General features: G+C 44.7%; 1 protein-coding gene across 1 annotated transcript; it reads right to left on the reverse strand.

Moving 5' to 3' along the window:
- Positions 1-3076: 3076 nt before the first annotated feature.
- C5H21orf58 (chromosome 5 C21orf58 homolog) lies at positions 3077-12856 on the reverse strand. Its single transcript, XM_054380951.1, has 8 exons — positions 12797-12856; positions 11263-11320; positions 9519-9586; positions 8672-8815; positions 8095-8209; positions 6573-6712; positions 4474-4646; positions 3077-3092 (listed from the first exon to the last, which is right to left on the reverse strand). The coding sequence occupies exons 1-8, from the start codon at positions 12854-12856 to the stop codon at positions 3077-3079; spliced, it is 774 nt and encodes a 257-aa protein (XP_054236926.1).

Raw genomic sequence — 12856 nt, forward strand, 5'->3', positions numbered from 1 at the left:
CACTGAGGCACCTCCTAGGTTTAGGTCCTTACTGCTATGTCTTCACACTCTGTCCTTCTGCACTGCTTTCACCAGTGGAGAGGGGAAGGATGTTGGCAGCTGAGTCACACCTAAGTTCTTCTCCCCTGGTTCATATTAAAGTTTAACTACCAGCCCAGAGATTGTGGGTCAATCAGCTTGGTCATGTGGCCACTCACACTAAGCCTTAGGTGAGGAGATGTGAATGTGGCATTTTTCAGACAGACCTTATTAAAAAGCCTCTTTTTAAAACTGCAAAGCAATTCTGTACCCTTCAGGGACATCCTAATGAAACATGCACAGAGCAGGAGGAGAACTTGCATCTTTTGGGCTCTTGCAGGTGCAATGCAGAGGTACTATGGGATGACACAGAGTAACTCCTGGAGACTTACGGGCACTCTCCTGAGGGTGGGATGTGAACCACACTGCTTTCCCAGGGCCCTGGTTGCATTTGCAAGGACAATTTTTGCCCATGGAAACTGCATGTGGCTTTAGTGTTTTGGGGTGTGGTGGTGAGCAGAGGATCCATGCCTAATCCACAGAAGCTTTGCAGGGCTTGGATGAGGCTGTAAGGAGACATCTCTCTGTGCACCATATCACATGCCCACCCTTGGGAGGAAGTGCCCTGCTGAGCCATTGCTCCACACAATAATAAAACTAAACCTGCAGGGCACAGCCCAAACTGGTAGATTTGTCTCAAAAGAGCAAGACCAAATGCCTGCACAAGCACAGCACCGTTCTCCATTGCATGTCCTGGTTCCCAGTGCAGCAAGGGCCAGCTGCTCCTGAGGGAACAGGGAACAAGTGCCTCATCATGCTATGGTCCCAACTTGCAGTACCATGCAAGAGAGTGACATGCAGGACAGGGTCAGTAAGACCCACAAACAGACCCAAGCCTAAGATTAAATGGGACGGCTTGAATATTTCTCCAATAGGCTTCACAGATTACTCCACCCCCCGTCTTACCAATTTGATAGCAGCACTTGAAGGTAGACCAATTAATTCATGGTGTGCCATGGATAGCAAAGCAGAGGGTTGTGTAACTAAAGCTGGTCTTGAAATACTGCTTTCTGCACAGACAGCCTCAGCCATGGTCCTTGTACCTACCCTGGAGGCAGAAGGAATGGACAACCTGATCTAGTGTGAGGTGTCCCTGCCCATGGCAAGGGGCTTGGAACTAGATGATCCTTGAGGTCCCTTCCAACCCTAACAATTCTATGATTGTATGTGGTAAAGCAACTCACCCATTGGTGTGCAGCATTGTGTCGTATGGTAAATGGGTCATAAAGCTTTTTTCTTCCAAGATCATAGAATCATCAAGGTTGGAAAAGACCTCTAAGATCATCAAGCCTAACCATCAACTTACACCACCATGGCTGTTACACCATGTCCCCCACTGCCACATCTACACGTTTTTTAAACACCTCTACGGGTGGTGATTGAACCACTTCCTTGGGCAACCTATTCCAGTGCCTAACCACTCTTTCAGTAAAGGAGTTTTTCCTAATGGCCAGTCTAAACCTCCATTAGTGCAACTTGAGGCCATTTCCTCTCATTCTGTCACTTGATACTAGGAAGAAGAGATCAGATGACAGGCATCAGCTTCTTGCCACCAAACCTACCTCATTAGCTACTGAGTAATTCCTGGCAAACCAGACTCAGCTTTGCCTGTCAGGAGATATCTATGCACAGGACAGTATCTTTTCCTCTAAGCAACCTTAAAAAAACCCATAACAACAACCAAAAAAATTGGTTCATGTGCTGCCTTCATCAGATTCAGTCACAACTGCACTCAGAAAAAACAAAGCAAAGATGTCGTCCACTTTAAAACCAGGAAAAGGTAAAAAGACATTGAGAAAATGCTACTAATGAATTGTTTATCTTTCTTTATTAAACACAACTGGACTGCTGAGATAGTCCTAGATGAAAACAGAAAGAACCCTAATGGGCTCATATTAAAACCTGCCCTCTGAAAATTATCAGGAAAAGAAGGGGAAAGTGTTTATGTTGCTGAAGAATAAGGCATGCCAAGAAGAACCACGGGATTTTTATTTTTCAAGTATAAGCCCTGATTATATGAGGGAAAGGTCGAGAAATGATAAAACAAATATATATGATTCCAACCTGCTTCAGTTTCCAATAGTTTTTTGAAAAGAAAACCTTGGGCAGCTTTGTAAACATTTGTGTTCAGGAGAGAAGGAGAGTCAGAGTCCTCCTGGGGCAGAAAATGTGTGCTGCAGTTAGCTGGGGGTGGGCAATTGCACTGCGACATTCAAACCCAATGAGTGCAGGAGCAGATTTCTTTCTGTTCTTCTCCACTGAGAATTATTTATCCAAGAAGTGTGTCAAGCCAACTTACACAGGTAGGACAGAGTTCTGGTCTTCAGGAAACTCCAATGCCAAGATTTTGCTCTGCCTGCGTTTAGATGGCTCCTGATTATCTTTACTTGCCTGGATAGGTAATTACTACAGGGTAAGTACATCTGTGAGGGAGTGAAAACAAAAAATGCTGAGGGGGGCAAGACTTCAGGCTGATGAGATTTGACTACTAAATCCTCATTCAGGAGTCCTGGGTTAGTTTCCATCATCCTCCCCAGGACTCAGCAGGCCCTTTTATAATGGGTATTTCCTCAGGTTGCACAGGAAGGGGACTCCCAGTCGTGGAGCTGGGCCATACTCATTTGCAAGGGCTCAGATAACACTGGTGTTAAGATTATTTCATACCCAGGGGCTGCAGTGGCTTGTCAGGCCTGCAAGGCACTTAGGGATAGGTTTTCTTGATTCTGTGAATCACACCTCAAAAAAGGTGTGATTGCTCGAGGGTGAGTGGTCTGGGCTTGGAAGATGAGAGGAAACAACTGAACTAGCAGAAACACGTAAGGAGGCTATAGATGCATGGCACATTTGTTCTGAACATCTGCAGTCTTTCTCTCGCTCCTTGTACCAACAATATGGAGTCTTACAGACATTCAGCTGTCAATCAGATTATTTAGAAAGCGTTCAAGTACAGGTTGACCTCAAGCAACACTGCAGTCCACATGTAGAGGAACTCGTACTGTCAGAATGTGGGCCACCTGCAACAACAACAAAAAAAGGCTTTATTGGGTTTGGCAAACAGTCAACTGTGCATGCCTGCTGTAGCTGTAAAAGGACAGCGTAGATGTGTTTGATATTGTAACTCGTGGTGGAAGGTAGCTGAAGAAGACAGCTTGAAAGCCATGATAAGACCTTCTTTTGCTGATTTCTGCAAACAGCCAATTGCACAATTCTGTAAGGAGCCAAGAGATCTTTAACGGTGCAGATTACAAACCCACGTAAAAGTGAAAGGGGTTGAAATGTTTATCCCTTATAAACCCATTAGATATATAATCTGTTCAGGAATTCAAATCCCATGCTAAAGAGGCCTCTGACAGCTGGTCACCCTTGCCTGAGGATTCAGCTGCCTCCATCCTGTCCTTCTGTCCTAATGCTTTTAAAGAGCCATAGCACAGAAACAAACCTCTGTTCTCACTGATGCAGCAGGAAGTCCCCATGCCAAAGTTCCCAGCCATCCCACCACACTCTAGAAATGTGCATTTTTTTAATCAAAGTCAGCACATAAGAAATTTCTAGCACTGTTGTTTTCATGTCGTCTTTCTTGCTGTCCCCTCCTGAAGTACCCAGCAAGACCACTGCTCTCTCTTGGCTCAGATCCCTGCCCGAGGGGATCCCTTGCCACCAGCATTCATCTAGTTTCAACCCTAGCCCTGAGTGTGATCTGCTCATACCTAGAAAGCTGACCAGAACAAATGCAGAGACAGCAGGAAAGGCACAGGCAAGTAAGCCCCAGGAAGAGCTGTCTGCTGAAGTCTGTTAAGGGCTTGAGGACTTCAAAGATTTGGAGACAGCTCATGGCGAAGTCCATCAGTTTTGGCACTTGGAAAAACCCCAGCTGCAAGTGCAGACTTATCACAAAATATTATTTCTGAGTAGTACCATTTTTTAAGTGAATGGCGGTGAGCTTTTTTCCAGGAATTTCTGATTAGCAAATATTTCAGCAGTGTTTTAAGAATATAAATCCTATTGGGACCCTTAGCCTGAATGTAAAACACATTATTTAGCAAGTGTCTGCTGGGTTCACAGGGAGATCCAAAACACAAGGTATCAGCTACAGCAGAGTAAAGCCATTCAACATTTCTGGGTGGTGGCTATGTGTGGCAGGGACACAGATTGGTATCATCTGTATAGACCTTGTCTGATCTTCATGTTTATTCCACTGTAAGCAAGGATTAACCACTCAAGTTATAACATTGAGTCTATCAAATCACCACTTAACATGCCTCAAACCCATTGTTGTGTTAAATACAATATTCAGGACTGATCTATGAAGGCATGGGATTGTCTGGTCTACCCTGCTACCTTGCCTGTGCAGAAATCAGGAGTCAGAAGTTTATGTTTGGTTGCCTGTTTACTTACGTAGGCAGGGCAGGGAGCATGCTACCAGTTGAAAATTGTGCTGAGGATGTGGATGGGAAGGTCCCATGGGGCACTGGGATCATCCCCGTGGGAGGGTAGTGGTGGTGGTGGTGCACTGCAGATAGCCTGGGTCTGTCTGCTTTCACAGCCAGAGGAGCAGCAAACTGCGGGTCCTTGTTGGAGAGAGACAAAGAGGGATTTGTGAAATCTGTGTCCCCATGGGAAGGGCTGCTGGCTGAGGGGCTGGGTTCCCACTTGGCCACCCTTGGGTAAAGAAGTCCTTCAGCATGTATCTAGAGTTCAGTTTTGCAAGCTCCAACACAAAAGGTCCAGAAAATTCTTGGTGATTTCGGATTTTGCCTGATATTCAGAGGCACTCAGCACCCACAACACCCAATTCATTCCACTAGCCTGCATCAGGGAAATAAACAGTGGCAGGACGGCCTGAGGATGAAGTTTGGGACCAGGGGGACACAATCTCTTCGTGCCATCTTCCCCTCTATGCAAGGTTCTCCACAGAAAACTGCAGATGAGTCTGTTGTGTCTCCCAGCTCCACCATCTGCCTCAGACATCTCCTTAATGGCAAGGGGGGGAAAGAGCATTCAGAAGCAGAAACTGCAAAGTTGAAGGGAAATAGAAAAGGACTTCTGTTTGAGGCGATTCTCAGCACAGCTCTGACATGAGGAGAGGTCAGTACTGCCTGCCATTTCCACAGGAGGTCCACTCTGGGACTGCAAGCGACCTCCTGGGACATCAGCGCCCTGAGATGCCAGAGCTAGCAGCTGCTGTTGGAGGCTTTCTGTCCAGGCAGACATTTGGTTCCAAGCAGGTGCAGAAACCCACCAGCTCCTTTCAGGCCACGGGCTGGGCTATGGAGGAGGATTGCATTTCCTACCACTCCATTAAACCCAGGACCAGGGGCCTTTTGAGTTGTCTGTTGCTCCTTTCAGGCCACGGGCTGGGCTATGGAGGAGGATTGCATTTCCTACCACTCCATTAAACCCAGGACCAGGGGCCTTTTGAGTTGTCTGTTGCTTTTGCAAATAGCATGTAGGAAAGGTTTGAGTGAGCAGGGCAAGGAGTACAGAAGTGTGGGAGGAGTGTTACCTTCTCAGTACCTGATAACAGCCTTAACCTCTGAGAAAAAACAAACCCACAGATCTTTCTTAGAGCACAGGGAAAATACATAGTCAGCCTGAAAAGGAAGTACAAAAAGTACTGGGGAATTTTTTTCAACACTGGGATATCCCCTCCTCCCCAGAGATCAACTGTCCTTGCTTCTTAGGCAATAAATGCTACAAAATAGAGATGAGAATGCATTTTTCCAAAGCACTTAAGGATGCTAAGGAGCTAGAGCACTCTGTTAAAAACAGCTTAGGAATTGGGCATCTAAGGATGTGTTCCAAATTACCTACCTCTTACAAGGCACTAGGCATGTTTTGGAAAAATTCCTGTAGGGATCTACACACCCAAAATATCTTTAAGATCTGACTTTCAGAGCTCAGTAGCCATTGGTTTTCAGTGAGACAGTAACTGGAGCAGTGGGGCTCCAAGTATGATCATAAAATCTGTGCTTCAGCTCTAGATCATTTGAAACTGCCAAGTCAAATTTTACCACTTACAGGATTTGTAACAAAAATATTGTCCTGATGTCCTTGTGGACTACCCTAAGGTGATCCTGCTTTGGGAGGGGAGTTGGACTCGATCATCTCTGGAGGTCCCCTTCCAACCTCTAATGTACTGTGATACTGTGATGTTTGGAGCGAGTGGACCTGCAGCAGCAGTGTAGATGTCTTCCATGCATAGTCTGTTAGTGGTTCAACTGTATAGGCCAGGTAATTTTCAGAGCTGGACTGAATCCAGTTTGTACTTGTGGAGAAGACATTCTCCCATTGGGTCCTGTCACAGTGCTTGCCCTGGTGAAGAAAACAGGCTGGGCTCTGTTCAGTTACAGTCTTCTGGTGCAGTGGGTTTCAAGATGCATGCAGCTGTTAAACATTCCAGACTTTCTGCATGTTTTGTCCAGGCCTTGCACCCTCCCCAGGAGATCAGCCATTGCTTTGTGTGAGCAAGGATGTTCTTCAGACTCCAGTGTTACCTGCTGTGCATGCTGAACTGGGGGAGAGCCGGCTCCAGTAGACTGTGCGAATACCATGGGTGGCAGAGCCTTCAGCATCATGTTCTGCATGATGATCTGGTGCATTTGAGCATTCTGCATCAGCATCATCTCTACCATATCTGGGAAGAAGTTACCCAAAGGAAGAAATTAAGGGCTTTATCAGCAACTGACAGGCAGCAGAAGTATCTTGGTAAAAAGTGACCTCCAGCGTACAGATCGGTCACTGGAACCGAGATGAAGCAGTGGAAAGGGACACATGAAAATATCAGCATTATTTGCTTAGGCAGTGCAAAATTAATGTCTAAGAAGACTGTTCATACAAACCTCCCTGTTTCTTCTCTCTTCTACAAAGCCACTGCTGAGCATCTTCTGTATGTTCATTTCCCTACAGACCCACCCCTCTGGCTATGCTGACTGGCAGGCTAGAGCAGGCTGGGTGCTCGACCTCTCTTCCTTACTCCAGCATGGACTGGCTGCTTACAGGGCTCTATTGCTTCTGCTCACGATCATTATTTCCATGTGAGAGGTTCCCTTATCTTTATGTGATATTGCAGTGCCACCTTGAGAGTCTACTGCATGTACATCAAATCTACTTATCATGATCCTAATAACAAAGGACCACTGCAGGGAAACAAATTCGGTTGGTGGGGAAGGAAAGGAAGGAGAGACACAGGGTAAAAGAAAAAATTATCAAGACAAACTTCCAATTATTGTTTTTTAATTGGTCATGCCAAAATTAATTTACATATATCAGCTTCAGAAAATTTATGCATGAATTGGTACTATTTTGTTTGTGAAAATAAACAAAATTTTAAAATCCAGACACTTTTGGTGAAGAAAGAGCTGAGAAATGCTGCCATTTTATGACTGAGGATTTCTCTGTGGGATGAAGAAACCTTTGGCTGAAGGTTGAGCCAAGGAGGTCATCCTAGATTTTTGTTCATGTATTATTTCAGAGTAGCACCCACCTATGTTTAGAAACAAATTCTTCATTGGCATTTCACTATATTTGGAACAGCACTTTCAGCTGTTCTGTCTTGTTTTCAAAGATGAGGCATAATAAAAGCCTGTATTGTCCTGAGGATATTGAACAGTAGGTTAACAGGAGCAAAAGAATAAGGAACAGAATTTAGAAGCTTGTTTCTTAATTTTGGAATAATCTGTATGGATGAGTTTGACCTTGCTAATATTATCCAGTGCCTTCCGTTGAGCTGTTTGCTTTCCCAAGCTTCCCTGGCAGACTGACCTGGCTTTGCAGAGCTTTTAGTCCATTTTTCTTTAGTTTTAGCAATGAGAGTTTGTCCAAAAGTCTCTCAGAAATGGTATCTAGTCCATTTATGGAGTGAAATTCCCACAGCTCCAGCAGCAGCCCAGTCATGAAATAGCATGTCACTACCTAGCTTGGGTGCTGTCCAATGCCCCCTTCCAGTTGCTGTGGCACCTTCCCTGCCCTCTCTGGGTCTGGTGATGGGAGCTGGCTGCTAGCGAGAGGGTGCATTACCTTCCTTAATGCTTCCAGAACGGAGGGCTGCCAAAGGCTGGGCCGGGGGGATCTGCGTGATCAGAGGGGGTGGCTGAGGTAACTGCTGGATGATGGTGGCAGGCTGAGGTGGCATCTGAGAAGGGAAGGAAAATGGAGAAGTAAGGGTTGGTTTTGGCCAGGTCCCTCATCTTTAGAAGGGGCAGTGGGTATCATCTGCCCAGACTACAGTAAGGCTTTGGACATTTTCTCCCATGATATCTTCACAGAGAAGCCATTGAGGTTGTGGGCTGCATGAGCAGACAATGATGTGCATTGGAAACTGGACGAATGGCTGTGCTAGAGTGTGGGCAATCCTCCTGCTCCTCATGCTCCCTCATTCCTACAGTAAACCGTTCACACTGTTGATTTTGTGCCTTATTCTGTAATATGATTTTCCTTACATTTTGCCTAGGGTAGTAAGGGTCCCATACAACAGCAAGAGACCTATCTTCCCTTTTGGTGGGATGTGAATTTCCACACAGCTCCCAAGTGGTTGTCTCAGATGGGCACAGCACATCAACACAGCACAGTGTTTCCTAGGAGACAGGATCCTTACCGTCTGCTGGATTATCCTTGGTGGCTCCACTTGGGGAGCTGGAAAAGGTATCTGGTAGACATGTGAGGGGGCAGCTCTGTGGTTATGACACTGACCTCCACCTGGTGCAGGGGGCTGTGAAAGCTCTTCCAGAAGGTGCTGCTCCTACAAAGTCAAGTATCTTCTTAAAGAAAACTTGGTCACAGAAAAGCAGACAGTACTGTTACACTCTCTGGACAAAATGGGATTAGCCCCTGGGAGATGGCAACAAGCAGGACACAGCCTCACTCATGGGAACACTGCTGCAGAAATGTCCAACACCACAGCATCTGACAGGCAGGCCACAAGTGACCACTGCACAAAAGGAAGCACTCAACCAGTGTCCACACAAGTATAAGGAAAGTGTTTTTTCCCCATTATCTTGAAGCCTTACAGTTTTCAGTGTGAGCAAATAGGAATGGAAAGCAAACAAACAAAAAAAACTGCCAAAGAACTGGGAAAACATTTCATTAATGGTTGGTACCCTTCACAGATCGAGATTAAGTAACAGTTACTATAGACCAAATTTTGGCAGCATTAAAAACCCCTTCTTTGTATTTGGCACTACCCCAGAGAGCTTATGGTATAGAAGTTCAGGACAAACAGGACCAATCCACCAACTAACTGAAGTTTAGCTGTAGTGAGGGATACGTATTGCTCTCTGCCCCCTTTCCCTGAAGCTGGCCAGCCTCTGTAACTGGAACCAGCAGAGGACTGGATACTGCCCAGCTGTAGAAATAAAGTACAGGAAAAAACTGAATCCACATCATCAGTGAACGTGCAAATAACCTGGCCCTTCCTGTTGTTTCTGTCCAAAGAGGGCTCTTACTCTAAGATCTTGCAGGAGGTTTTTCCTTCGCCTTAGTGCACTTCGGAACATATCCTCATGTCCGTTCCCTGAAGGAAGAAAAGTCCATTATCATCTCAAAGGATCACAAAGGTATAACTATTATAGCACCTACATGATGAGATGAATTTCTAAAGATGTGTCCTTCCACAACGGACTTTAGGCTACTGCTCTTGTTAAATCCACAAACAGATAATGACTTTATGACACACGCAGACAAAGCTGCTCAGCATGTCTACAAAGGCAATGCAGCTTCTCTGAAAACAAACTTTTTAGATTATTCTCTAAAGCTACTTTTTAGATTATTCTCTAAAGCACTTTTTAAACCCCTGGCTTAGAAAAACATTTAAGCCTGAAATTTTCTGGATCTACTTGGTACATGCAGAGTATGATTGTGCAAAGTGTAAAAAGAGCTTTTTGTGATGTATCAAAACAAACTCAGTTTTGAATGTCAGCTTCTCTGTTTCTTTTTTGTTCTGAAACAACTTCCTTTTTGGTTCTTCCCACATACATCTGATTTTGAACTCACTTGAAATGAAAATAAGAAAGAATGTTTTCAGATACGTTGGAGGCATGTCTAGCATTTCCTCGGAAAAGCATCACTTTTTATCTTCAAGAGACTTTAATAAAGACACAAGTTATTTTAAACTGCCATATTTATCAAACTGTAGCTGCTTCACTAGCTTGCACAGAGAATTCTCTAAAGTTTGGACTTCATAAGCGTGTTGGGACTCCTGGCCTCTCTACACAAACCAAAGTCAGGATGTAATTGTACATTGTGGTTTTCTGGTAAAGTGGTTTCACAGCTCTTATCAACACAGTCCTTGAAACCAATTCTTTCAGTATAACAATTTGTTTCAAAGGCTGAGTTTTTAGTTTAGTTTAGTTTAGTATTTTTGTTTTGTTTTGTGGTGGTTTTGTTTTTTTTTTCACACTGGAAACCATGTTCTGGTCTGCACAAGGCTGTGCCGATCAGTTTCAAAACTGCAAAGCATCATTAGCAGCAGAGTGTTCCTCCTGCCTGGATCCCTCAGAGCTGTCCTAATGTCCCCTTTTCAAGACCACCTCAGCCAAGCTTAGAGCTGGACTGCAACAGGGGCTTGGTCCTAGATATAGGAGCTAGGACAAATAGAATCACCAGTAGTTTGCTCCAGCTGAACCAGCATCTGCAGCTGAGAAGCTGTAGAGGGCATCTAGGTAGGAGGTCATTCTTACGCCAGTACTCAGCTGGTTGATCACTTCCCTTTGTCAAAAAAAAAAAAAAAACAACCAAACAAAAAACCCAAACCAAACCACAGTTGAAGAAACTGAAAAGATAAAGTGTAGATAGCTGCACAGTATAGCAACCCTGTTCTCCTTGCATCAAGGCTGCTAAGATTCACCAGCTTGGTTAGCACTGAGACTAGTATAGAGACTGACATGACTGCACAAGCTTCACTGGAACTTGCATTTTCTGTTACTTCCAACCCCAGGGCTGTATACAGATTTAGATACGCAGGCTGGGCTGAGGCATCACTGACCCAAATTCAGAGTCTCCCTCCTTTTCTCCAGAAAATGTCTCTGTAACAGAGACAAGACAGGGCAAGTTCAGCTACCCAGATGTCCAACCACTGAGCACACAGCCTTTCAGGAAGAGATGTGATCATCTGGTGTGACCAGCTAAGGAACTCATGCCTGAGAACATCACTAAGCCCTTTTCATACTAGAACAAAGGCTTCTCTTTTACTTGCAGCTGAGAGAGGTGACTCCATCTTCTCTAGGTTCTCCTGTTCATTTTCCAGTCTCTGTTGACAAAACCATAACAAGAACTGGTTGTAAGGCAGACAACAAAGATCACAACAATTTCCAAACCTACCTTACAGGCATAGGTTTGCAAAGGAGGAAAAAAAGCCAAGGTGGAGATAATGGTGCTTCTTAACAGCTAAATCACAGCTAGTGAAGTATTCATAGAAGCATGAAATGTCTCTGTACAAATCTAGTTAGAGTAAAAGAAAAGTCATGCTTCCAACTGACGAGGTTATCCCAGAATGGAAATTGATATCATGGTGAATCAAAAGACTTACACATCATTTATTCTGTAAGACAAAGAGATGGATCATAAGAAGAATTTGATGACAGTTTTGGGTATTTGATGCCCTATCAGGCCCAAACATCCCTGACAGCAGCATCCAGAGCTTCCATCCACACCTGCTGCTCATGTGCCCAGGAACCTATTTAATTTCAGCTCTAAGTCTTCAGTTCTTGCCTGAATTAAACTGGATGAGTAACTGTTCTGCAGTTCAATTATAGCCATGCCTTTGACTGGCCATGGATCCTATTAACTGTGTTCCCAACCTGCAAACACTTCTCAGGTTGGCCTTGGACCTGCCTCATCACCATGACCTTGCCTGATAGGAATGGAATTCTTTTTTTAACCTGGCCACCATTTCTGGCTCTACCCTGCTTGCCACCCTTGGGGGCTGGCCAGCCAGGCCCTTGCCCTACTGACTGTGTTATTGTGCTCAACTCCTTGCTCCTTAGGGATCACCTGGCCCTTGTTGCTCCCTGATGCTCTTTTCTTGGTTCTGCATGACTCCACACTGGTGACAGTTTTGACTTCAAATAGCTGCAGCATCTGAGATGAAAGACTCTACTGGGGAGACAGATTAGACGCCACTTTTAGCATACATATCTCCAGGCAAATCGTTTCTCCTTCCAGACAACACTTTAAGTAGCTTCCTGAGGACACTGAAACAGAAGATCCACGCTAGTGGACATCAGATGCACTGAGGATGGAGGAACAAGGCTGAGTAGAGAACTCTAGGTGCCTTATTGTGTCAAGTTACAAGAAAGTACTGGAATTCTGTGTTGTCTTTTGTTGTGCTTCCAGCAAAGGTCTGCTCATGTTTCACAATAACACATCTTGTCTGAAAGTAGACAAAAAAGGAGGCAAGAAATGGCCTTAAAACAATCCAAGGTCCTCTTCACCCAAAATTTACTGCTAAATTTTGTCTATCACAACTCAAACTGCTGACATCTCCCCTAAGATCAGTCACCTTAACACAATTTTTAATTTACTGTAGGTATGTGTAAACCTGTACAATGATATTTAAAACAACGTGAAAATGACTGCAGCACCACTGCACATCTGTCTGCCTTTGCTTGCACAAAGAAAGAGGTTCTCAACTGGCTTCAGATCTGCTTTGTATCTCACTAGAAATACATTACACAAGCAAAAGCAAAAAGCAGAGCAAAGCTGACCACTGGAGTCATTCCCTTACCTTTTCTAGGAGTTTGAGTTTCAGTTGTGTCAGGTGATCCACCATTGAAGGATCTGTCAT

The sequence above is a fragment of the Indicator indicator genome, chromosome 5 (assembly GCF_027791375.1).
Source record: "Indicator indicator isolate 239-I01 chromosome 5, UM_Iind_1.1, whole genome shotgun sequence".
NCBI lineage: Eukaryota > Metazoa > Chordata > Aves > Piciformes > Indicatoridae > Indicator > Indicator indicator.